Consider the following 24753-nt stretch of genomic DNA (forward strand, 5'->3'; position numbering starts at 1 on the left):
AGTGTGGCCAGCAGGTCCATGGAGGTGATTCTGCCCCTCTACTCTGCTCTGATGAGACCCTGCCCAGAGTACTGTGTACAGCTCTGGAGCCCTCAGCACAGGAAAGAGACAGAGCTGTTGGAGAGGGTCCAGAGAAGTGCCACAAAAATGACCAAAGGGTTGGGGAACCTCTGCTGTGAAGACACGCTGAGAGGGTTGGGGCTGTTCAGCCTGGAGACAAGGTTCTGGGGAGACCTTATAGCGGCCTTCAAGTACCTGAAGGCGCTACAGGAAAGCTGGGAAGGGGAATTTCACCAGAGAGGACAAGTGGTAATGGTTTTAAACTGAAAGAGGGGAGATTTAGGCTAGACATCAGGAATAAATTCTTCACCATGATGGTAGTAAGGTCAGAATAGGTTGCCTAGAGAGTTGTGGAAGCCCCCTCCCTGGAGGTGTTTAAGGTCAGGTTGGATGAGGCTTTGTGTAGCCTGGTCTAGTGAGGTGTCCCTGCTCATAGCAGGAAGGTTGGAACCTGATGAAGTTGAGGTCTCTTCCAACCTTAACCATGTTATGCTTCTATCTGCAAGCCCCCGTCCCATCCTTGTGTGTCTGTCTTGTACTACATGGCAGTCTTTTCTCCAAAAGCTTCCCAGTTTCAGCTTCAAACTTCCTCACTCTTTTTGGTCTCCAGTCACTCCTGTACAAGTGCAGTGCTGTAGGCAACATTAGTCATGGAAGATATGAACTAAAGTGGTTAAAGTCTGGCAACATTATAAGCAAAAAAAGCAATGAAAAAAAAGCATCAGAAGTGCTGACCACCTTTAATAACAGTGCCTGTAGGAGGCAAATTCACAAAAGTGTACTTCTTAATCATGCCTATGTAATCAAGAAATCAAGCTCAACTGTTTGACTTGCTCATTATGCAACTGGCAAATGTTAAACTGTATTAAACATAAAAGTAACTTGTTTAAATTAAGTCTTCTTAGGTGTTCAAAGAGCCTAAATGTCATCAAAGCATTGCAACTATTCTTTCTGCAAAGTAAATATTTAAAATATTCTTTATGAAAGATTGAAGTATTAGAAGCATTTTGAGATATGTGCTTGCAGTATTCATGAAGAGTTTTAAAAGCAGTGCTAAACAGAAGGAATTCAAGCTGCTGGAAAAGAACATTTAAGTCAACAAACTTTTTAAGTCCTGTGGTTACAACATCCATAACATTATTGAAAAACAAATCTTCTCCAGGGAATGGGAATGAACACTAGAAGAATTAGAGAATTAATTTCTCATAAAGCAGTACTAACCTAGAAATTAAAATTCCCTGCGATTTGCTCAAGGATGGTGAAATACCACACTGTGAAACAGTGACACAATTGTTTCAGCTCCAGCTGAGTTTCTTGCCTGGAACCTCATCAGCCTTTGTGCTTGTATTCCAGCATAAGAAATTAATGTGCTCTTGAGATTTTTTTTCAGAGCTACAGTACACCCAGATTATCTGTTAGTTTGTTTTAAACTATTTATTTACTGAAGGCAAGACTTTGTGGAATAAGGCTGATATCCTTGGCCCCATTATCAACTGTTCAAAGATACTTTCCTAGAGAGGATCCTCCAGGTTTAATGGCATTCCCTTGTCTAGTGTAAGGAACCACCGATTATGATTTAACTTCTGTGGTCCTGAGCTCTAAATTTAAAACTAGAAAAATTGCTGTTATTATTAAGGAGTCTCATCTCCTCTGGTTCTCTGGACTCTTCTTTTTAATGAGTCCAGAGAATTAAGAGGTCAATATATTAATTTTAATTTTAAAAACATTTTATTTTTCTCGGTCTGACGCACTTTTCTCTTTAGATTGAGATGTTGCTAAAATATGCACAGTGCAAGGTTCTACTGGCACATATATATTTCTTTTTTCCACAATGCTGAGAAATAGACTCAAAAATACATGAAATTTTCATACATTGTTCTTTCTGCTAGTTGGGACTATAAGGATTTCTGCAATATAAATGTAGAATACATATTACACATTGCAATGAAAGTGGTGACATGTATTTCACTATGGCTGTACTGTGACCATTTTGGAACTTTTTCATATTTCAAATTACATTCTAAATTTTTTCCATTAGTATAAAATCTTGTTGGATGACCTGGGCTATGGCCAAGTGACCTTTATGTGTACTCTAGGACTTGCATTTCAACTGCATTAATAAATTAAGCATGCCATTTTAAGGTTTCCATGGTGGCATCCTGACAAAAGCATCCATAAATCCAACAGCAGAACTGCATAAAGCATGCCTATGTTACTCTAAAAACATCTCCAGGAGTTACAGTATGGTTTTTGAGAATCACAAAGAAAATAACACTTTGGAAAAAAATGGTAATTTGTCAAGCTACCAGAGACCTAGTTTCACTCTGTTTAAACAGACTTTTTCCACTTGCCAAGGGAGGAAGAAAATGAGCAAGCAGAAAGGAATGGGGAAGGTTCAGCTGTACATTCAAACAATGATGCATTTCTTCGAATGATGCACAAAGCAATAACTGACACTTTTTTTTACTGACCCTTCTAATAAAAAATCATTTGCACAAAATTTTTGTCTTGATTATATAAAGCACTATGGACACCTACACTATGAAGATAATTTTTAAAAATAAAGATCAAGAAGTATTTTCATTTCATTGAACCCTCAGAAAAGGGTGAGAAATTATCTTACTACATGAAACACAATTTGACAAATAAAAAGTTACTGCCAAATTATAGATATTGCAGATTCCCTATCAATAGGATGTTCAAATTTTGGCTCACTCAGCATTTGCATCCCCTTTAAGTTGTATGTAGACGTAACTTGTTAGTGAAAGCAATAGTCTTCACCTATTCACACTACTGCTTTTAATGACCTGCAATGAATAGTGGGGATTTAAGGCTGAATTCTACTTTCCCTCCTACAACAGTTGCTTTTGCAGTCTTAAGCTAGAAATATTTAACTGGGCTATTCATTAACATTCACTATAACAAAAGATTTTTTTCCCACAAGTTGTTTGCACCTGGAGTTCCACTGTAAGTCTCTGTTGCTACAGCAGCACCAGCAGCTAAAAAAACTGCCTTGAAAGATTTTCTGTTGAAGAAGAAATCAGTTTGCTGATGCTTCACTTTAAATACAGCTATGCCTAGACTGGAGTAAATCTGAGTGGGTAAGACAGCCAGTCATTCCAGGGTTTAAACGTGCAGCACATCTTTTTGTATGGTAAGCAAAATAACAAATAAACTGGTAGCCTGGAAATCAAATTGTATCATACTCATTATTTGTTCATAAATATTTGACTTTACTTATGTTGTAGTGTTTCTGGATTATTGATACCCGAACAGTATTTTATCCAGGAAACTGCAAAGAAATTATAATTGGCACAGAGGCTTCTAGACACTTTTGTTTACTTTTAACAAAATAAAGGCTAAGAATAAACAGGGATAGATGTTTAGCATATATTCTCATTTAAAAATGAGAATATATATTTTTTTATTTATATTTTTATTTATTATTTTAAATGTAATGGTGGTCAGGAGATAGAAATGATAAGAGAATACACTGTGGAGAGCCACTTTTCAGAATTTTTTGGCTAAATTTGAATCTCAGAAGCACTTCTATTTGACTCTCTCCCATTTCCACCCATTGATTCTGTGTGATTGTTTCAAGAATCATAGGCTGAAGCATCCCTTGGAAGTTATCCAGTCCAATTCCTCACTCACAGCAGTATTAATGCAGATCATGCTGCTCTGGGAACAGAATTGCTGAAAGGAAGGGACTTCCTTTGGTAGTCCAACCACCAGTTGCCCAGGACTGTCTCCAGTCAGGTTTTGGATATTTCCAAGATGGAGATTCCATGACATCTCTTGGACTCTCTTTTCAATATCTGACCATGTTCTTGATGAACATTATTCTCCTAATAACTAATTCACATTTGCCTTGTGTTCACCGCCTGTTGTCCTATCATTATGCACATCCAATAAGAGTCTAGCTTAGATCTTCTCTACACTCTCCCATTATTGCTTAAGACAGCAATAAGAACTCCCCTAAGACATTTCACTTTGTTCTCCAGTTCACATTTGGAAGACAACAGAAAATTATCATACTTCAAGTAGTAGACTATTTTATGACAAAGGTGAGCTTGGAAGGAGTAAGACTGCCCATCTTCTACTTCCTTATACTTTTTTCCCATCTGATAAAGCTGGTAAACTAGATAGTTTTTATTCATGCTACTTTGTCACTTTTTATCTTCTGTTACACATTTGTCTTCTGCTGAAGAATCGGCTAGTGGCTGCCAAGTGAAATAGGATGCTATAGCTTACTGTAAGGACCACCAGTTTAATCTTCCTCAAACTAGTAGGTCATGCCCATCGCCTCTTTCTTCACAGATGAAGAGGGAAAAAGCTTCAAAATGTGAGATCACATGATTAAAAGACCAAGAACTAAAAGAGAAACCAGTTTTCTAATGTTTTGACATGTTTAAAACAAAATTAATGTGCAGAAAATTACAAGCCTATTCATAACATATTTGAAATTACAGGTTCAAACTTCAAAATCCAACTAAGACTCAGGTAGAGATGCCAAATATGAATGAATGGAAGTAAACAAATACTTGTGTGTGTGTGTACATTTAAGTATATGGATCATATACATTAATATATATGAACTTAAAACTTTATGTAGCCACCTCTGCAGCTACCTAACAAGTTAGTTTTTTTCTTTTGCATTGAAGATTTAGTGATCATTTTAATTAGAAAAAATTCCAGCATAAGTTAAGAGATATATATGAGTATCAACATAAGTGACATTTATTCAAGCCACAGGCCTGTATACTAACTCGGAGGAAAATTTCAAATCATTTAATGTTCTCATTAGTTTCATTAGATATGTGAAGAATTATACATAGAGGTTATTTGTGCAGAATTAGTCTGATTGAACTTGCATAATTAAAATATCAATTTCAAAGACATCCTATTTCCATGAGAGATTCGCATTTGAAGTTTGTATTTCAAGCTTCTGCACTGACTGAGGAGGAAAACTTAAGAGACCCCTTATTAATGATACTGATTGCTATCAAAAGCAACTGGTGAAATGCAAAAAGAATTAAACATTAATAAGGTATCAAGCATAAAAAAACTGCAAATGAAAAATTAAATGGGTGAAAATATTTCAAAAGTTAATTTAACAATTACATACCATTTTTATATATTTCAGAAATGCATAATTTTTTGCATATATTTTGCTTTTATCCATAACTGAAAAGCATGGTATTATTTGTTTTAACAGCTTAATGTATCTGTGAAGCCTTTGGATCTATCCTAGAAAAAGTTTGACATTAGAAACTTTAGAAATAATATGGAAGCTTTGTTTTGAATGTTTAGTCATTTTTAGATGACTAAAATGATTTAGAAATTATTTAGAAAAAATACACAAAGACATAAGAGAATGGAACTGTCTTCCTCAGGAAAGGTTAGGATGTTATCAACATGCTCTTGTAAGACAGAGTCTGTTTAGTATGTGTTCTGTTACTTCATAGAGAGGCAAGCTTGCATGCTCAAAGTGGTGTTGTCTGTCTTAAAAAAAAGCTCTACATGAGAATGGTTTGGATGGCCCTAACATTTCTTTCTGAAGAGCTAAGACTTATATTAGCAGCAGAGTTTAGACAGAGTGGAATGCAGGAAATAGAAGGCAGTAAAAGTTACATTTTGGGAGGTTTTAAACAACCTTCTTCTGATAAACATTAATTTTTGGTAAGTAGGTGGCCTTGGAAATCACCACTTCTTATCTGACAGCTAAGAAGGTAACTTCAAGGAATCCTGTACAGTAAAGTCAAGTGGCCAGAAGAACAAAGGGCGTAACTAAAAACACAAGGAAGAGGAGGAGTAAGAAGGCAGCAGGAAATCCTACATAAAAAAGAGTAGGCCAGACATGTATTTTGTAAACCACATTATTATATGAGGAGGAAGGAACTGTCTCACTATGAAGCATTTGCTTTGGAGCTGAATTCACCTACAGTCAATCAATTTTCTACTCCTGTTTAACTCCTGAGAGAAGATAAACTGTCAAAGGGATCAAAACTTCACAGAACATATTTTAACAATATGAGTAGCATTAAGAAATGCATGGTTCTGGCCCAAGGGTGACAATACCTTCTTAGAGCTATATTGAAAATAATAATCTCCACTACAGAGGAAAGAAACAAATATTTAAAAATTCAAATAAAACTAACAGTAGGAGAAGCAGAGAAAAAAAGCAGAAGGAGGGTCACCATTAATGGAACATTAAACAGAAAAAGTGTGCTTCCTGTAGGGCGCTCCCTGAAGAACTGTACGTACCATTTTGGTATTGGCCCAGTCCTCTGCTCTTTGAAAAAGAAAAGGGAAACACATACCAAAGCTCTCCCCTTCCATCCCAATAGGCCCAGGCTGAGGTGTCTCTCCATTCTTCAAGCAGTTATGAATATATGCTGCCTTCCACCTGGCGTACTTCCTGTGCTGGATGTTCTGGAGAAGGGAAAAGGCCAGTCCTTTTAACCACTCATTTCTGCAAACTAATGCATTCCAAACAGAAATATAAGCAGATTTCCACCCTGAGATTATAAAACTAAACTGCTTTCTCTGCTATCATTTGACACCCTTTTCAAGATTAACAACACATGTGAAATTAATCCGTTAACTAAAAAAAATAAATAAAAAGAACAGCTCTAACAGGATCTTAGAATGAAAGGAAAACGTGGATATTTTTAATTAGCACATGTCAGGAAAAGGCAATAAATTATAACAGGACCATCTAGTGTGAAAGACAGAGTGCTGTGTAGCAATTATCGATGTGAAATAATAAAGAAAACTCCGTATCTCCATAACCTTGGTTGATTATTTACTTTAGATTTAAATATCTGAAACTTACAATGCTATTCCTGCTGACAAATAATGTATTTTCTAATTATACTATTTTACATTTTTAAAATGTATTTAAAATAATGAATACAGAAAGTCTGCTGTAGTTGCAGGTTAATGTGTGTGTGGGCTACTCTAGGACACAGAATTTAGTATGTTCACAACATAGCTAAATATCAGATGAAGGACAGCAATACATGAACTACCTTCAGAGCATGTGGTTGTGTTAATAATGACTTTAAATACACTGATAATGTCAAGTTTAATATTTCAGTTATTAGAAAAACTAGTAATACTTCTCAAAAAAATATTATATTGAAAGTCAATATAATTTTTTGCCAATTCTTATCTTCTGAAACAGTGTTGATATGAAACAATAGCAGTCAGAAGTGAATTTACTGCTTGCCCTTCTGATTTCATTTCCATAGTAACAGTTTGAAACAATAAAAAAAATGCAGCAGTAGCATCAGTATTTAAAGAAAATCAACATGATGTTTCAACATTTTCAGTCTGATAAAAAGGCATCAAGGAAAAGCATTTCATCTTGATCTTCGTTCATTCTTCTTTTCAAGGAATATACGTGATAGAAATAAATGTCAGAATTTAATCTATTTTGATATTTTTCCATTTCATTTTTTATGCTTTACTATTCTTAGGTGCAACTTTAGTATGTCGAAACATGAAATGAAGATTGGCCACTATGTATCTCCTGGGACTGTTACAACATTGTTGTTTTAATCCAGGAAGAGTTCTCACTTGTTATGAAAAATCTTAAACTGATTATGCAAATCAATCACTTTGTCAAAAGTTGTAAGAGAAATAACACATTCTGACAGTTATGAGGTAATATATTTCAAGGAACGATGCTGAATATAAACAGAGATGAGAAATGTGGAAGGATGAGTGCAATAATTTGGCCAAGCGAACAACACAGGCCAATTACCTGTTTCACATCAACAACATCACCTGCAAGGTACTGGTGAACTCAAATTTCCACAGTAACAACCACAGGTTAAATGGTTGAAAAGTAAGGTAGTCAGGATAATCTGACTGAAATTGCGTGCAAATTTTTTTAGTATAAAAGACAAAATTGTAGTTCAAAAAGTCTATTGCACTGTCCTCTAAAACAGGGTAGAGAGTGACAGTAAAAAGGCTATCTCCAAGTGTCAAGTATCTGCCTTCTACACCTTCTGCTGTTGATTTAAGAGCCTCTTAATAGTTTCTATTAGATACATATAATAGCAATTACATATTGAAAAGACATATGGATGGTCTTAAAAATAAGAATCAATAGAAAATGTAGGTGTCTTACTACATGACCAGGTGTCAGGCTGAGCTTACTTCAGGCTAATAAAAGCTTTTGTACAAATCTAAGACAGTCACACGTCATACTTGTCCCATCATTCCTTCATGTGACACTGGATAAGGAAACTGCTAAAATGTAATGATGTGAGCCAGAAGTGCAAACCTTGTATTTCTTGTACGCTCTCTTCTAGCAATGCCTTCGCTGACAATCAAAATGAGATAATTCTGCTTCTTTTCAACTACAAAGCACTTCTGTCTTTTCAGCATTAAACCCCTGTCCCCATATTCAGTAGCAAACATACCACTGGTAGCATTCCACATTGACATCTACAGTATTTTTTTCTATCTACAAGAAGGATTGCTTCAGGACCTCTGAGGCATCACTGAATCAGTGCCCTGTCCTCCGTACTGGATACCCACAGTCTAACATTATTCTCTTTTCAGTCCAATTAAATGTGCATTCACCCTCTGGCTCTAGGAAACATTATTTGGTATCCTAAAGGATGCAAGGGTCCATAGAAGCCAGTTTCAAGAGAACACATGAAAGAGCAATCTTACCCTCTTGATAGACGAAAATTGTATATTGATATAGTCTCAGGCTATGGAAGATTTAAGAATCTTGCAAGAACACTTTAATAGCTACACTTATATCAGTTTTAGTTCTTTAAAGTCATGAAGCATCTTCTAACAGTAATTTAACATTTCACATGATTTATTTGAAATACATAGGATAATTCCTTGTCACTTATTGCCAAGTATTTGACTAGACAATTAAAACCTAAATTATTTTAAGTTCATATTCACAAATTATAAAAACAACTTTACAGAACTAAAACAATAATTTGCACCTGTGCTAGAAAAAGCAGTGAGACAATATACTGGTATCTCCAACACTTACCTCTTCAGAGAGCTCCCCAAATACTGTTAGGACATCTATCAGGAGACTTGCAGTATAAAAGGACTTTATCATGTTTCTGTAAAAAATAAAATATTTCACTAACTTGGTAATGTCACTCTCTGAGGATCACATTTTAGAAGCTGGCATTTTAGATCATACTGGATTATTTCAAGCCAGTCATCATTATTTTTTTCCTATTAATTTAATGTTCCAGAACTTACTTCACAATGTTTAGGTTTAGCAATATATCAGATAGTCTCTTCACCACTATGCAGAAAGTTTTTGGTATTTTTTAAAGCTGGTCATCTGTTCTGCACTTAGTTTCTAGTTTGGAATGTTCAATATAGGACAAAGGACATCCTACATTACCTTAGAAAAAGCCTAGCAAAATTATCAAGATGCTGTAGTAATTGCTGTAAATCAAACCAAATAATGTAACATCACAACTATTTTAGTATCACTGGACAGTAATAACTGTAACATGCTTGATTCCAAGCTCAATATTCGCCTGAGGTTTTAGAAGGCTTGCCAGTAGGTGAGCAACCTCCTAAAGAACACAAGAGTGGGGATACCAGTTAATGTGTGAAGTTAGAGACATACAAGTCATAACAAATCAAGTATTCTAAAAAAGAAATTAATGCATTACAGCACAATTCCTGTTTCCAGTCAAATTAAACAGTTGGGATATTCAAATTTCCTGACCGCTATCTTATATCTTAAATTCAGATAACAAATCCAAAGATTTTCACCTACTTATGAAATTGTCCAGATCTGTCTTCATTGTCTGCATACAAAAACATTTTCAAAGCATAATTCTCCACATGAGCAGAACCAACAATTTCCTGAGTAATTGCTTCATTATCACCAAATTGCTTTTTCATCTGAAAAATTTGAAAAAAATATATTCATTACTTTATTAGACCTTAGCAGTTCTGCAATCCATTTAAAATACAAGAAGCTGCCGATTTAGACAAAGCTAAGTACAATTAAAAAAACCAAACAAACCAAAAACTAAAAAACAGATTTTACAAATCTCCAGCTTCTAACAAAACAAACGCTAAAAGTAGCATGATTAAGAGAAAGCACATTATTTTGCAGGGAGAAATATTATGAGTAAGTATCTCTGAATACCATCTTCAATCACATAACACTGAAAAATGCAAACAAAATAAAAGTAAACACAACTGCAATATTGTGAAGGAATAGCTACAAATATTTTTCCCCTTACTGTTTGAAAGACCAAGGACTCTGAAGCCTGCGTCAGGATTCAACAGTTCAATTGAGAAATTAATGCATGCTTTATAAAGCTACTGTAGGTCAGACTGATCATGTATCTTCTCTCTTGTAAGGCTATTTCACTGCAGATCATTACACCTTCCAAAGTGTCTGAGTCCTACATTGACGGGTCTAGTGACCTATGGATTTACTGGAATTTTCAGTGTAAGCAGTGTAGTGCAATTCAAAGACCTCTTTTCAAATACATTTGAGTACAAGAATCCTCAGGTTTCCTAATAAAAATCAGTAAAGCAAATAACCCTGTAATAGTTAGAACAGGTGAATTGACAGCTTCTGAATAGGCTTACTGTTCGCACGTAAGTAAATCTCAGGTTTTCCTTAGAGAACAAAAACAGGAACACTGCATGACACTAACCTGAAGCCTTTATTTTGCCAAAAGATTTAAAAACAATCTCTGAATAACAGTTATTTTCCAAAGTGCGTGTGAAGAAAATTTAATCATGCAGGCTGAACTTCTGTAGTTTTTAGATTGCTGCCAACTTTTTAATAGACAGAATGTTGCCAGAAAAGTTACTTGACTTCAGTAGTGAGATATAAACTTCCAAAAGAGAACTCTAAGCTTGAAGATAATTTGTCAAACTAATACTCTACAAAGTGTAAGCATTTTTCTTTAAGTGTACCATAATTTCTAGGCTGCACGGCATGCAATGAAATGAAATGCTGAATGAAGTTAACTGAGAAAGAAAATTAATAGTTTATATACGTATTTTACCAGCCTATACATACACACCTTACACACAGAAAATAACTTTCTGCTATAGCTGATCTAATGTTTAATGAAGATTACTTCAAAAGCACAAATTACATATACTTCTAAAAATATTAGTTAGCCAAGTTGTTTACATTTGAAATTATCCTTCACACACTGTGATTCAGTACAGCAGTACTGGAGTTTAAAATCATGATTCATAATTTGAACCTAAAATCAAGCAATTTTTTTTTTAATTTTACTCAAAACATTGAAATGAAACACCTATTGGAAAAGCAAAACAACACAATTGTATGTAAAAATGTCTGACAGAAACAGGCATTTTGGATAAAAAAAATTACTACATGCAATTAAACTATGAATGTTCTTGCTAAGAACACATCCGGTAATTTCCAGTATATCTACACCATTTTATTCTTTGCTACTACATAGTTCAAGATTGCTTGTAACCTTCTGTCTTAACCTCTAAAATAAACAATTGTGGCAATCCACAGAAAGCAGTGAGAAACATTTAGCTCAGCCCTGCAGCACCCCTTTGTGCCCCTGCTGGTTAAGGGCAGACTGAAAATGGCTGCAACTGAATTACTGCAGAGGTCCAACTTCTCAATATACCCAAGCTTCCTAGTCCCCAAAATGCTGTGTTGGATCTGCTTGGAGTGTTCTCTCCAATCTCCCACCACTCGGCTACATAGAAGGAACTTCAATACCTGAGCATCAGTTGTCACTCAATCTTACCAGCAACTTAAAGATGAAACCAGGGATTTTTGCTGGTTTTCTTGTCTTTAGAAATGTGAATCAAAAGGGGTAACTGAACACTGCAGAGTATCTCAAGGTATTAAATAAATTGCAAAGTGCAAATAACTCTCACAGACTTCAGATAATCAAAGACAACTCAATTAAAAAGTTCTTCTAGAAGTCCTGCATTTATTTTGTAATAAATTGCAATTTCTCATGAGAATATGTATGAATAAAGTATTGTAATTCACCTTGTCTAGACAAAATTTCAGTTATGTTTGCACATGCACTCCAACATATAAATATATATATACATACAGCTTTATCTTCTTTCAATCTTTCTGTCAACTTACTCGATACAACTTAAATTCATACAGTATGCCTGCATACAGAATAGTTGCATCAATGACCGATGACAGTGGAAAGACAATATACGCAGAAGTTTAAATGAAAATTAAAGTAACATCATGAATAATTTTGGAGAAGAGAAATAAAATCTACTTACAGCTTCCAACTGATCCATAAGTTTGGATAAAAATTTACGGCATTCTGGGGTTTTACTATCAATTTTCATCCCTGTTTGCATTGCATACAAACGACCTTTAAAGGAGACAAAACACACCAAAAAATGGAAGTGATTAATTATCTAAGGCAAAACCCATAAGCAAACAAAGCAATGCCCCTCCAAACCCACCTGAAAGACAAACTCATCTTCAGGTTAACGGTGTACTACTGCAGGACTAGTTAGCAATGACAGCAAAATCACAGGATCACAAAATGGCTCGGATTGGAAAAGACTTGAAAAATCACCTAGTTCCAACCCACCCTGCATGGGCACAGACACCTCCCACTAGACCATGTTGCTTGAATTGCCATCCAATCTGCCCTCAAACACTTCCAGGGATGGGGCACCCTCAGCTTCCCTGAGCAACCTGTTCCAGTTGTCTTACCATCCTCGTAGTGAAAAATTTCCTCTTAAAAGTCTAATCTAAATGCCCCCTCTTCCACTTAGGTATGTTCAGTCTTGCAGAGATACTAGGAGATACTTCCCTAAAATGTATGCCTTATTTTTCTCAATTGGTATTTCAGCAGATTTCAGGTTGATGCTTGTATCACTTTTATGACGCAATATTAAGTGCTTTTGTAAATAATCACCATCCTCATTTGGAACTCTTTCAAATAAGAACTTCAAAGTTGATTTTTATCCCTCATTATACATGAGTCATTTTCATATGACTTACATATGTGAATAGAGTGTATGCACATATCTCAAAAAATGGAACTTCACACATCAGAAACTAGCTAGCTTTAATACTCCACTTTAACAAATGGAATAAAGGATATATTCTATTAATGTATATGCGTACATGTCATCAAAAGACACAAGATACAAACCTGACCTTTAAATCAGACAAGAAAGACTTTATTAAACTATCCCTGTCAGTAAAATTGCCAGTTTTTCATGTGATCTTGAAAATGAATTATTAATATATTCTGATGAAAGGTTATCTTTTTAATACCAAAAATCTATGAGTTTTAGATATGCACATGGCAGAACTTTATATGCTTCGGGAAACTGTGGGTAAAACCAAACAACTATTACTGACATACTAGGATTAACACACACAGAGAAGGGAAAACAGACAAAAACGTTTAGTAACTGAATGCAGAACAGTTTCATCTCTCTCCTTCCAAGCAAGTCTTCATACACTAGAGACAGCCTTTTCCCTTCAAATTATCTCGGTGAACATCAATATAACACAGATGCTTTCAAACTGCACTTATCCTGATGTTGGCTGCAGAATATGAAAAATTATGAAACCAGCACATGTAAAGTTGAAATTATATTTCAAATATATCCAAACACAGAAAGATCCAGAGATGTGTATCTAAGGCAATTTAAGTCTACTGTCAATTTAAGTACACCAATCACATGATGAGGAGTTAATGCTTACCATCTTTAACTAAACTGGTTTTTAAGTACATACTTGATTGTAAGCTTCCCTGAACATGTTTCATGGTAACATTTAGCAATATACAACTTAGGAATTAACACACTTAATGCTAGACTTATGGGGCATCTGTATCAGTGTTTTCTTGTTGACAAATGCAAATATCAGATATATTCAGAGTAAATTAATTTTAGACTGGTAGGAGTTAGGGTTACATACATTCAGAATACCCTTGGTCATTACTGGATGTAATTTATTTTACTTACTGATGTACTGAATACTACTGAAGTATTCAGTACTCAATACTACTGAAGTATTAACATATGTTCCAAAATTCACTTATATAAAAAGAGACTGTTTCCATAGAAATCTTGCAAGTGTCTTTAGTCTTGAGAATCAGTTGAATCATTAAAAGATCTGCTTGTTACCTGTTACTCTTCTATTATGTAGATATGGCTTTTTTTCACATTCATTGCAAATACATCAATTTAAATAGTGAAAGCAAGATAATTTTTCCTCAATAATATCCAAAGGGGTGTATTTACAGGACTGTGACATCTGTAAGCTTTGCAGGCAGCCCTAAACCACAAGCCCCTCTCCCCTCTTAGGATTTCACAGACTGAGAAAAACCTGAAGACTCCACCAGGCATTCCAACAAACAAATGGAGAAGAATGAGTCTTGAACACACACAGAACAGGTCAAAGAACAATAGTTACAGATAAGAAACATGTTTTTCTTGTCTATATATAAATTTACACGGTGGGTGACATCAAGCAAGACTTGATACCAACACTTTCTTGGTAACAAGACTCTGAAAGCAAGATGCCCAAGAGTCCTCAGATCATTCAAGAACAATGGAATTTTATCCAAAGCGTACACAGAGTGTCAAGAAAACATGAAGGTGCTCTAGTAGTAGGTCCATGGATTGAAGAACAGACACATCCTACAGACAGACTATTAATGTCACTTGAACTAAGATGAAATGTGTTACACCTGTCACAGCAAAATTACATCTCTGTACCACCCAACTGACTATACCAGACAGTTATGACATCTAGTCATCAAACCTTGATTTGTATGAACATCTATATAAATTGAAAAAGAGATTTCCTACATGATCTTATTAACTGTAAAAGGTCAAAGCACACATAAGTTACCCTAATGACAGAGTCTGTTGCAATCTTTAAGAACTTTGATAGTTGTGCATACTCACTTCTTCATATACAGTAATGTTTGAAAGGAGTACTGCAAAACCAAACCTACCCAGAGACAGGTTTCTGATGAAGTAATCACCAAGGTAAAGGCAAAAGCTTTTCCTTCTTTCTCAAGTAAGTGGTGATAAAAAAAAAAAAGAGTATGTTTCTGAAAAATGCTATTGGCAGAGCACCCCTAACTAGTAGCATTCAGTGCTGAAAGGCAGTCCAAACTGAAAAACCTGACTGTAGTGAAGAACATGGCAAGCTGCAGGTCAAAAATGCAAACTGTAGTATCTCCTAGAACATCAGCTTCAATTAATCAACTGAAGATATAGAAAGAAAGTATACACTCCAGTGTTTGAAACTCACCAGTGACAAACAAAATGTTAAGTACATTTAGGCATACTTACTGCTTTACTCAGTGCTGCTCTAGTCAAAAGCGAGGCTTGGGGGTTGGCAAACATCTATCAACAATCATTAAACTTGTCAAGCAGATAACAAGTGAAATACTTATGGTAAGGATACATTATAGTAACCAAAAAATGTGCCTTGACCTAGTCAAGAAAGTCTATTATGCCATTTCCTTGTTAACTTGCACCTAATGGGCAAACTCACTTCACTACTGAATTTTCAGCAGCAACGAGAAAACCTAATTTATCTGTGTTAATATAATCACTGAAATTTTATACTGGCAACTAATGGTGAAAGAACTGTCCTCCATGTTTATGTCAACAGGTCAACTCAGCAGAAAGAACTCATAAGCAAGAGGCCAGGAATTTACCACCTCCAACTGAGAAAGCCAGAAGAAACATGAGTTCAGTCTTTTGTGTCTCCACCCCCACAAAACTAAAGGAAAACATAGTAATTATTTACATTCCTTTAAATATAGCTGTTCCGGTTTCTATAATATTCCAAAAGCAGTGGAATGTATTATTACTGTGCTTGCTAAGTCACAAAAATTTTGTTCCGATGCAATTAGTTCAATTGCTAATAACTAGAAGTTAATGTCCTCAATGGTATGGACACAACCAAAAGAAATTGGCTTCATGTTCTCTGTTACATTATTTCGCCGTTTAAAAATACCACACTTGAGATGCCATTTTACATCAAAATTACTTCAGAATTTTCAGAACTTCTCTCTATACACTGATTAATGTTTGAAGTGCATGTCCCTAATGAGCACAGTAACACACTGTAAAACTAAACTAGACTTACAGCAAGTATTTTCTTGGTAACTTTTGAGAAGAAATGTACTCTGTGAAAAGCTGAGCTACTGAAAATTCTGATATAAAAGACAACTAAAAGCATACATTGTAGCTGCAAAAGTTTTCACATTTTTAAAGCCCAAATGAAGCATTTGAAAAATGCAGCCCATCTCGGAATAAGCGTCCTGTAATTCTCATCTTCACTGTTTGTAATGAAGATCTGGAATAGCTGGGAACAAATAAATGAATGTAACTGTTGGTTCTTTTTAAGCTTGTTTTATGCACTCGGCTTTGGAACAGATACAAACTATGTTTTTTGCCTTCTTTTTAAGCTTGTTTTATGCACTTGGCTTCGGAACAGATACAAACTATGTTTTTTGCCTTCTTTATTCAAATCAAATAGCAAAACAGATTTTTTTGTGGCCAACAGCAGTAGTATATGCATAAAATAAAGCACTGAGGCGGTAAAGGAAACTACACAGAGCTAATATCTAAGTAATTAATATAAGCAGAGCTATAGTAATTTGTAATCTTTTACACACTAAGACAGAGCTGGTTTGCCAATTATTAACTAAAAGAGGGTTTGCTCTCAGTTTGCAGACAGGACATTTATCTTCAAATTCATAAACACTTGGCAAGTAGTCATTCTCAGAAATATGTTTAGCCAAGACAACTATAAAATTTATGTCTTGATTTGTTGCCCTTAATCTTTGTTCAGCAAATACTAAGTGTGGGTGTGCTGGAAGGAATTATACAGTGAGCTTTGCAGAAATTTCTCTGCTTTTATTTATGTCATGTAATACCACGTTATTTTTCCTTTGCTAATACACAGCACAACTACAGAGCAGTATTTTGTCTTTAGTATGTGCCAGGCATTCATTCCTAATACACAGTAAGTTATTCCAGATTTATGTTTGGATAGCAACTGAAACTCCCCTCACTCCCATTTTAAACTAACTCTGGGCCAAGTAAAAATACTGGAGAACAAAAGTTCCAGCTAGCAAGTAAGCACAATAGGTTGAGTTTATCTTCTAAATTATTATCCATCTTTCTTTATCCTGGTCTAACAGGATCAAAAGACTATAGTTCTTTTTTCCCCAGAGGTATTTAACTCTCTAGCATAGAAAATTATTGGGAACTGGAATATTTTTGACATTTAATAGTAACAAACTGGCATTAAACAGTAACAAAAAACACTGCCATAAACTTTAGCCATATTTTGATTCTGATTAAGAGACTAAAGCTCTTTCAGGCCATAATTTATTACTCATTAATATTCTACATCTTCATCTTCCCTTTGTCAAACCACTGAGAGAAAAACATTTGTTAACTGCTTAGTACAGGAAGACAACCGTTGGAATACAAATGTGGGAAGGGACAAAAAACATTGAACTGGATTGTACTCAAGCTACTGCAAATAACGCATCTGCAAGGAAGAATAAAAACGAATTATTGTTGCTTTCATGCACATTAATATATCATACTTCATTCATGTAATTTCTGCATTCAGATCATAAATACACATTATTTCTACATGGCTAAGTCAAATTTGTCTGAATTCAAAGACTTCTAAAAAGAGATTTAATAGCACTGAAATACAAATTTTGAAGGACCTGATACGTTCTCTTCGTTACATGAGGTTAAAGGGAACTTGCATAAAACAAGGCAATTATTAGAGTGGAAGCATGAATTCAAAATCTGAAATGTTCCAAAGAAAACATATTACTTTAACATATTTATTTTCAAGTAAAATTAATGTAAGCAGAAATTCAAGAAAAAAATACACTGAGACACAAGTGAGGGGAATGAAGACTACACACAACTTGAATTAAAACAATCAAAACTAACAAAAAAAAGGGTAGCATCATGATTCCCTCTTCCCCTCAGATTCTTTCATAGTATTCTGAATTCTAGAAGAAAATGGATTGATAACATTTGCTGTTACAAGCAAGACTAGTAATGACTAAGGTTAGGTGATAAAACAAGTAATCTAATACTTTCTATTACGAACCCTAGAAAAATCACCCAGTATTCCACACTGCCATACTTCAATGTGTTTTAAGGACCAATTTTGGTCTTATAAAATTTGAGTAAAAGATTTATACGTGGATTTCATAGATTTCTAAGCTTTTGCACAATATTTAAACTAGTATTTTGCAAAGCTGGTCTCTACAGTCTTCTAAAGAAAAGGAAGTATTTCTAATTAATCATAGAATCATAGTCATAGAATGGTTAAGGTTGGAGATCTTAAAAAGATCTTAAAGATCATCAGGTTCCAACCTCCCTGCTATGAGCAGGGACATTAAAACAGAGAAACTACCTTAATTGTAGGTGTTTTTAAGTAATTGAGACCTCAAGAAAGCAAAAGGCAGCAGCTACTCTGGATCAGTTATGGTCAAGTCATGTGGGTAAAACAGCTTGTAGGAATCAGAACACAAATCTGAAGTACTCCTGTGCAACACTCTCTAAACTGGAAGAAACCTATTTCATGCTCTCAAACTACTCTGTGAGGTGCAACAAAGCACCAGGAACAGCCAGTCTGAAGTCCACTCCTGGCATTAATTGCTAACAGCATTCAGGGTTGCATTAGAAGCACTGCCAGCAGGATGAGGGAAATGCTCTCTCCCTTCTACTCAGCACTGGTATAGTACACCTGGAGTGTTGGCTCCTGTTCTGGGCTCCCAGTACAAGTCACATGGCAAGGGCCACAAAGATGATAAAGAGCTCTGAACCTGTCATACATACCAGGAGAGGCAGAGAGCTGGGACTGTTTAGTCGTGAAAAGAGGAGGCGTACCAACTTGCATAAATACCTGAAATGAGGAGGAGGGAAGTAGGGAGTGAAGACAAAGTCAGACCATTCTCAGTGGTGTCCAGTAACACAACAAGAGGTAATGGGCACAAAATTAAATCCATTTAAGCATAAGAAAAATTTTCCACAGCAGCTGTGGAGTCTCTCCATCCTTGGGGATATTCAAAACCTGCCTGGATACAGTCCTGACCAACTTGCACTAGTGATCGTGGTTTGAGCAAGGGATTGAACTATCTTTAACCTCAATGATTCCGTGATTTTGCAAATCAGAATGCTGATACTGATTAAGCCCTTTTTCAGAATCTAGCAGCAAACCTCAGGCAGGAAAAGATGGTTCTTAACTCTACTTCCAGAGGCTCAAGCTGAATACAGATCCACCAAAAATGTGAACTATATGGTGGAAAAATTCATGTCAGTGTATTTATAATGTATAACTGAACTTCAGTAGTTTTATATCTGTACACATATCTCAGAAACAAAGTTTCAGTCTCTGAAGTTCACTTGTTCTATTTTATATTGTGATTTCTATTTCTGTCACAGCAGATTATTTTTAAATATTAGGCACACAATCAAAGCAAGTGTAAAAAATACAACACCATAGTTAACATAGTCTTTAATTTTTGCTTCTGTCTATAGTTTGTTTTGAGGCCCATGGGGTTTATGTACTTATCTTTGTTATTCCAATCACTTCTTACTGTTTTTCTGTTTCCACAGAAAACCAGTTTTAGTAACTCAGTTTTCCCACTTACACATCTTTGAAACAAATTAGAGCAAACAAGCTAAGACTGAAAGCAGAAAAAATAGAAGGTACAGGGGAAAAAAAAAATATTGAGAAATATTTTTAGTTTATAGTCATAGCACAATCAAAACAAGTCTCACAGCACACTATGGAACGGATCTCTACTTCTTAAATACTTGATAATTTTGATTAACTTATCTCAAATAAATCTGTTCTTCAGTATGTAATCTCTAATAATAGGATTTAAATAATTTGTAGAATTTGTAGCACACAAAACGGCTTCTGCCACTAGCACTGTGATAACATGGAAATGTACTTCTAGAACTGGATTTTATATAAAACTAGTAAAAAATATTTAAACTGAAAACATCAGTAATTTGATCTTATTAGATAAGGAATGTTATAAGAATGTTATTTTATACATTTCTATTCTACAGTGCCTCAGTTAAATGAAGCCAGTATGTGCAGAACCTCTGAAGTGAAATACAGCAAATACCAATTGCTTTTAGTTTCATTAATACTTTTGAATTACATGAATCTTCAAAATTAGTAATTCAAAAGGCATCAAGATACAATAAAAAGTTCCATAAACTAAAAGCTCAGTAAAAATATTTCTGTTACTAGTCTTTTGATTTGACAGCATTTTGGTTGTAAAATTACATAGTAGCTGTATCTCCTGAGTCTGGCCATGAAGTCTGTCTTTTTTTTTTTAATAATAATAAAAAAAATCTTAACATTGGAATGCACTGAACAACTTGTTTCATGGACGTCTGACTAAACTTAAAAGTAAAAAAACCGCCACATTTAAGAGATGTGTACTTCTGCTAAAAGATGAATGACTTGAATCAAGTGGTTATGAACTATTTGTGGGAAAAAATATCCCTTTTGCTTTTCTATCCTGCTTGATCCCACAAAAGCAGAAACATCAACACAACTGTAAGATCCTTCAACAGGATTTTCTCTCTGGTGCTTTTCTACCTCAAGAATTGGAGAATTATAGGCGGTTTCCTTCACACCAAGTCTACTGATCTCACATGAATGTTTTCTGACCTTTAGCAAACTGTAAAGCAAAACCCAACACAGACCTGCTTTTCTGAAGCTACCAGAATATTTTTTCATGTTGCATTCACTGCATATCCAAACACTGTTGTGTGTTAGGATGCTATATGTAACGAAACAGCAGCACTTCTCTGGCAACTCACAGGCATTCTCACAGTACTTTTTAATTAGAACACCAATGGCCAGTAAGCAGAGAAGTATAAAACAAACTATCAATCATCTCTGAAAAGAGCTTAACAACGCTATTAAAAGGCTGAAACAACAGATACTGAGGAAAATCTTGCTTTAAGCACAAAAATGTTAGTTTTTAGAAGACAAAACTACCTCTCAATTTTTCAAAAAATAACTTCTGAGTCAAGCCGCCTATGGCACAGAGATACAATTTCTTTAGTTATTACACAGGTTAGGGAAAATTTTTATCAAAGCCTGCCTCCTTGTGTTTGCAGAGTAACACCTCGAAGTAGTCAATCAGTCAGACTCATCTAAGTTTTTAACATAAGAAAGTTATTTTCCTGTCCAGAAATCACTTATTTGCCATGTGCTAGGCAATCAGTCTAACATTCTTTACTGGTTTTCTCTTACAGCTATTCAATCAGCTGACCTTTACTGAACCTGAAACAGCTACATACTTCATGACAATGATTAACAAAAGAATGTGAAATTTGAGAAAAAGTACCACATGGGAGGAAAGCTTTTAAAAAGAAAGTGGTAGATTAGCACAGTGCTGAACACTTATATAAACCAAAAAGTGTCTTATCTATTTAAAAGGAAAATTATTTTGTGAGATCATGTCCTGTACAACATTAAAAAATAAGCTTTTTTTTTTATTTATTTCTCTACAGTCTATATTCCAAGTAGAACAAATTTTACAACCATGTAAATTTATGGCACATACTGTCAGAAAGACAATATATTTTTATTGCTTCAATCAATTATGTCCATCTACTAACAGTGTCTGGGGCTAAAAAAAATAACAGTTCACAAAAAACTTATAAAGCTACTGATAATGGGCTGCTTTGAATCTGAATACCTAAAAATGGAGATAAGCATGAAGGCTTTGAAAGGAATACAGAAGACTACCGAGAATAAAACATTTTTTAAATTTTTGTAGTGTTTCTAGCAAGTACCTATACAAAAAGCATCTGTGATGTGTTATGGTGCACAAGAGCATTAATGTTGTTTTTCTATCTTTTATTTTCATGTGGAAAATTATGTGGCAGTTGAAAAACACAATCTCTGCTGTAGCTATCCATATTGTGTAAAACAGATTAATATTAATCCCATTAGTTTCTTTAAATCAACATATGCCAGCAATATAAAAAAAGAATGAGTCCTGTCTTCACTGCAAGCCACTGTGTCTTGCTCCTTCTATCTGTGTGGGAGCACAGCTGTTTAAGCAGTAGTGAACTAGCCTGGCTGAAAAACAGCTTACTGTTGTTTTTCACCACACAATTACATCAATGTTTGCTTCTGAAGCACATTAGGGTTGCCAGTGAGCGGCCAGAGGAGGACTACACTGTCTTCTTTAGGTGGCAGTGCTGGTTTATGCTAGTTTAATGATTCAAATGAACAATACCCAAAAATAAATTTAAAAAAATAAAAAATAAAAATGGTAGATGCAGATAAAATGTGTAACTGCAAATCAAATTCCCAGCTTCAAGAACAAACCTCAGAAACCCCTGGATGCCAATGAGAAACAAAACTAGTAAGATGAACAGTAAATAGTTGCTCCTCACTATTTTATTGCTGAGCTATAAAAAGTAATATTATAGGTTATAAACGTACCTTAGAGGAATTAATTTGTTTCTGGTATTAAAATCAGTTTGTGAACTTAGTATCTTATTATCAGAAATATGTAAGTGGAATTGAAACAAAATGCACACAAATCAAAACCCAGCAAACGTCCATACTAAAAACTACCGTGCCATGGAAACATTAATAACATGACCAAAGCTTTTGGCTAGGAATGAACCATTCCTGGTAACATTCCAAAGCTATAAACACCTCACTCTTCATACTGATGGTTACATCCATCATGTGTCCAAAATTCAGATGTCCCCCCTCATGCAGTGGCTGTGCAAGCAGCCATGTGACAGAACCCACAACACTGCCCCATCACAGGATGCCACAGGATCCCCTCAGCTAGCTGCTGTACCACACCATCCTGCTGGTGCCACCACACACGAGGTGCCAGGAACACTCCCATAGACAAGGCTAGTAGAGGAGTGCCATGTCCCAGCACACACCAAGCTTTCCTCACACTGCTCCTTCCACACATTACAGCAAATGTATAGAGAGCCCCTCCTAAACACGTTCCGAAGGCTCAACGTAAGTGTTCAGTTTTTTTCAGTAAAGCACCTAATGAGGAACACTGCTTTAACTCCACATACAATTTGTGCTTTGTTTTCAAAAGGTTACCTTATAAGTATCCTGAAAATGTGTTCTATACCCAGATTTACACTTTTAAATAAACCTATCCTTTTAGGAAAGCTTTTATTATTCATTTTTTCTGAAAGTAGAAATATTAATAATTAATACTTCAGCATTCCACATAATTGTTTCAAACGCACAATGTTCAGAATTCATGGTTCATAAACCTTGTTTGTGCTTGAAAGCCAGAATTAAAATTCCTATGAAACAGGAATTGTGCATGATAGTAAATGCAGAGATACTCATCAACTACCAGAGCAAATAAGTGTCATCAGTGGAACACTGGTGAAAATGTATTCTTTTGTGCATTTAATGGATCCAAACAAGACCTGTCTTGAAAAAAAGGTATCACTGCTTTTTACTTTATGTATTAATGTAATGAGAAAGATATGGCTAGAAGAGTCTTCACTATACTGTGCAGTGAATCAGAAGTACTGAAGTACCCAAATGAAAAACCAAGATATGCAAATGTATAGGCTACTAAAACCAGACAATGCAAAGAACTTTACAGAAAATGCTAATTATTCTATGCAATTATTTTTTTCCTGGACACTAAGACTCCTTTCAGAATAGGAAAAACTTTAAGAAAAATAGAGATCAGTCACATTTCTATTCTAAAATAAACATCAACTTGCATTTTGTTACGGACAGTAAATACTAGTATTTTTATCGGATAGCTAGATAGGGTGGTTACATCTGATTAAAAAAAAGACAAACAAAATCAAACACAACAAGAAAATGAAAATAAAATAAAATAAAACCCCAGTGCACCGTGACCTAACTGGTGCTCCCTGCCACACATGGTATGATTTATCTGGTGTTTTCCCAGTAAAAAATAGTGAGTACTACTGAGAACATCCAGTGTTCTAATATGTGGCTACCTCACTTCTCTGGTGGCACTTTTCCATGTTAGCACAGTATTCCTGCATAACACACAAAAATTAAAACTGTTCTTCTGACACTGAGCTGACAGTTTTTTCCGAGCTTTCTGAAGCCTGAATTTCATAAATTCACCCCTTTAAGGTTAAGATTGCCTTGCAAATTAAAAGTACCAGTTCTACCTCTATTTTTTTAAACTCTTTTTGGAGACAGCCCATTCACAAGTAAATCCCCCGAATTACCTCTTCAAGTCTCAATAAAAAAACCCAAACATACATTTCTGGTGATCTGCTAGTCTTAGAGATTTTCCAAGCGTAGTGATTAACTGTGGCAGGAATTTAAGACTACTAACAGCCTTCCATTTCCTAATTAACTACAAAAAGCCTTGTAGAAAGCCCAAAAGTTAGCCCGAAAAACTTACAAATTAAGTTGAAAGATTTACAGCAAGAGAAAATTATTTTTGCTGTATTCATTTCAAAGAAGCAAAGATCCACCTAGTCTGCCCCCCCCTTAGTAAACCCTGAAGAAAACCCTTAACTTCTTAGCTGAAAATGTGACAAAGCCTCACAGAAAATAAAGTGAACACTATTAATGGAGGGAAGGAGTCTCAAACCCAAATTGCTTACTGAGATACAGGACAGAAAGTAGAC

General features: G+C 35.1%; 1 protein-coding gene across 3 annotated transcripts in view; it reads right to left on the bottom strand.

Moving 5' to 3' along the window:
- VTA1 (vesicle trafficking 1) overlaps positions 1–24753 on the bottom strand; it is a 36729-nt gene that overhangs the window by 11321 nt on the left and 655 nt on the right. For 2 of the 3 annotated variants that reach the window (XM_051613467.1, XM_051613466.1), the window contains exons 2-5: positions 12337–12431; positions 9845–9972; positions 9092–9167; positions 6384–6495 (exon numbers count right to left, since the gene is read on the bottom strand). In XM_051613467.1, coding sequence (XP_051469427.1) covers positions 6384–6495; positions 9092–9167; positions 9845–9972; positions 12337–12431 — 411 coding nt within the window. Of the gene's footprint in view, positions 1–6383; positions 6496–9091; positions 9168–9844; positions 9973–12336; positions 12432–18930; positions 18992–24753 lie in introns of those variants that run through there. The other variant, XM_051613468.1, reaches the window with a different exon arrangement.

The sequence above is a fragment of the Apus apus genome, chromosome 3, assembly GCF_020740795.1.
Source record: "Apus apus isolate bApuApu2 chromosome 3, bApuApu2.pri.cur, whole genome shotgun sequence".
In the NCBI taxonomy this organism is placed as follows: domain Eukaryota; kingdom Metazoa; phylum Chordata; class Aves; order Apodiformes; family Apodidae; genus Apus; species Apus apus.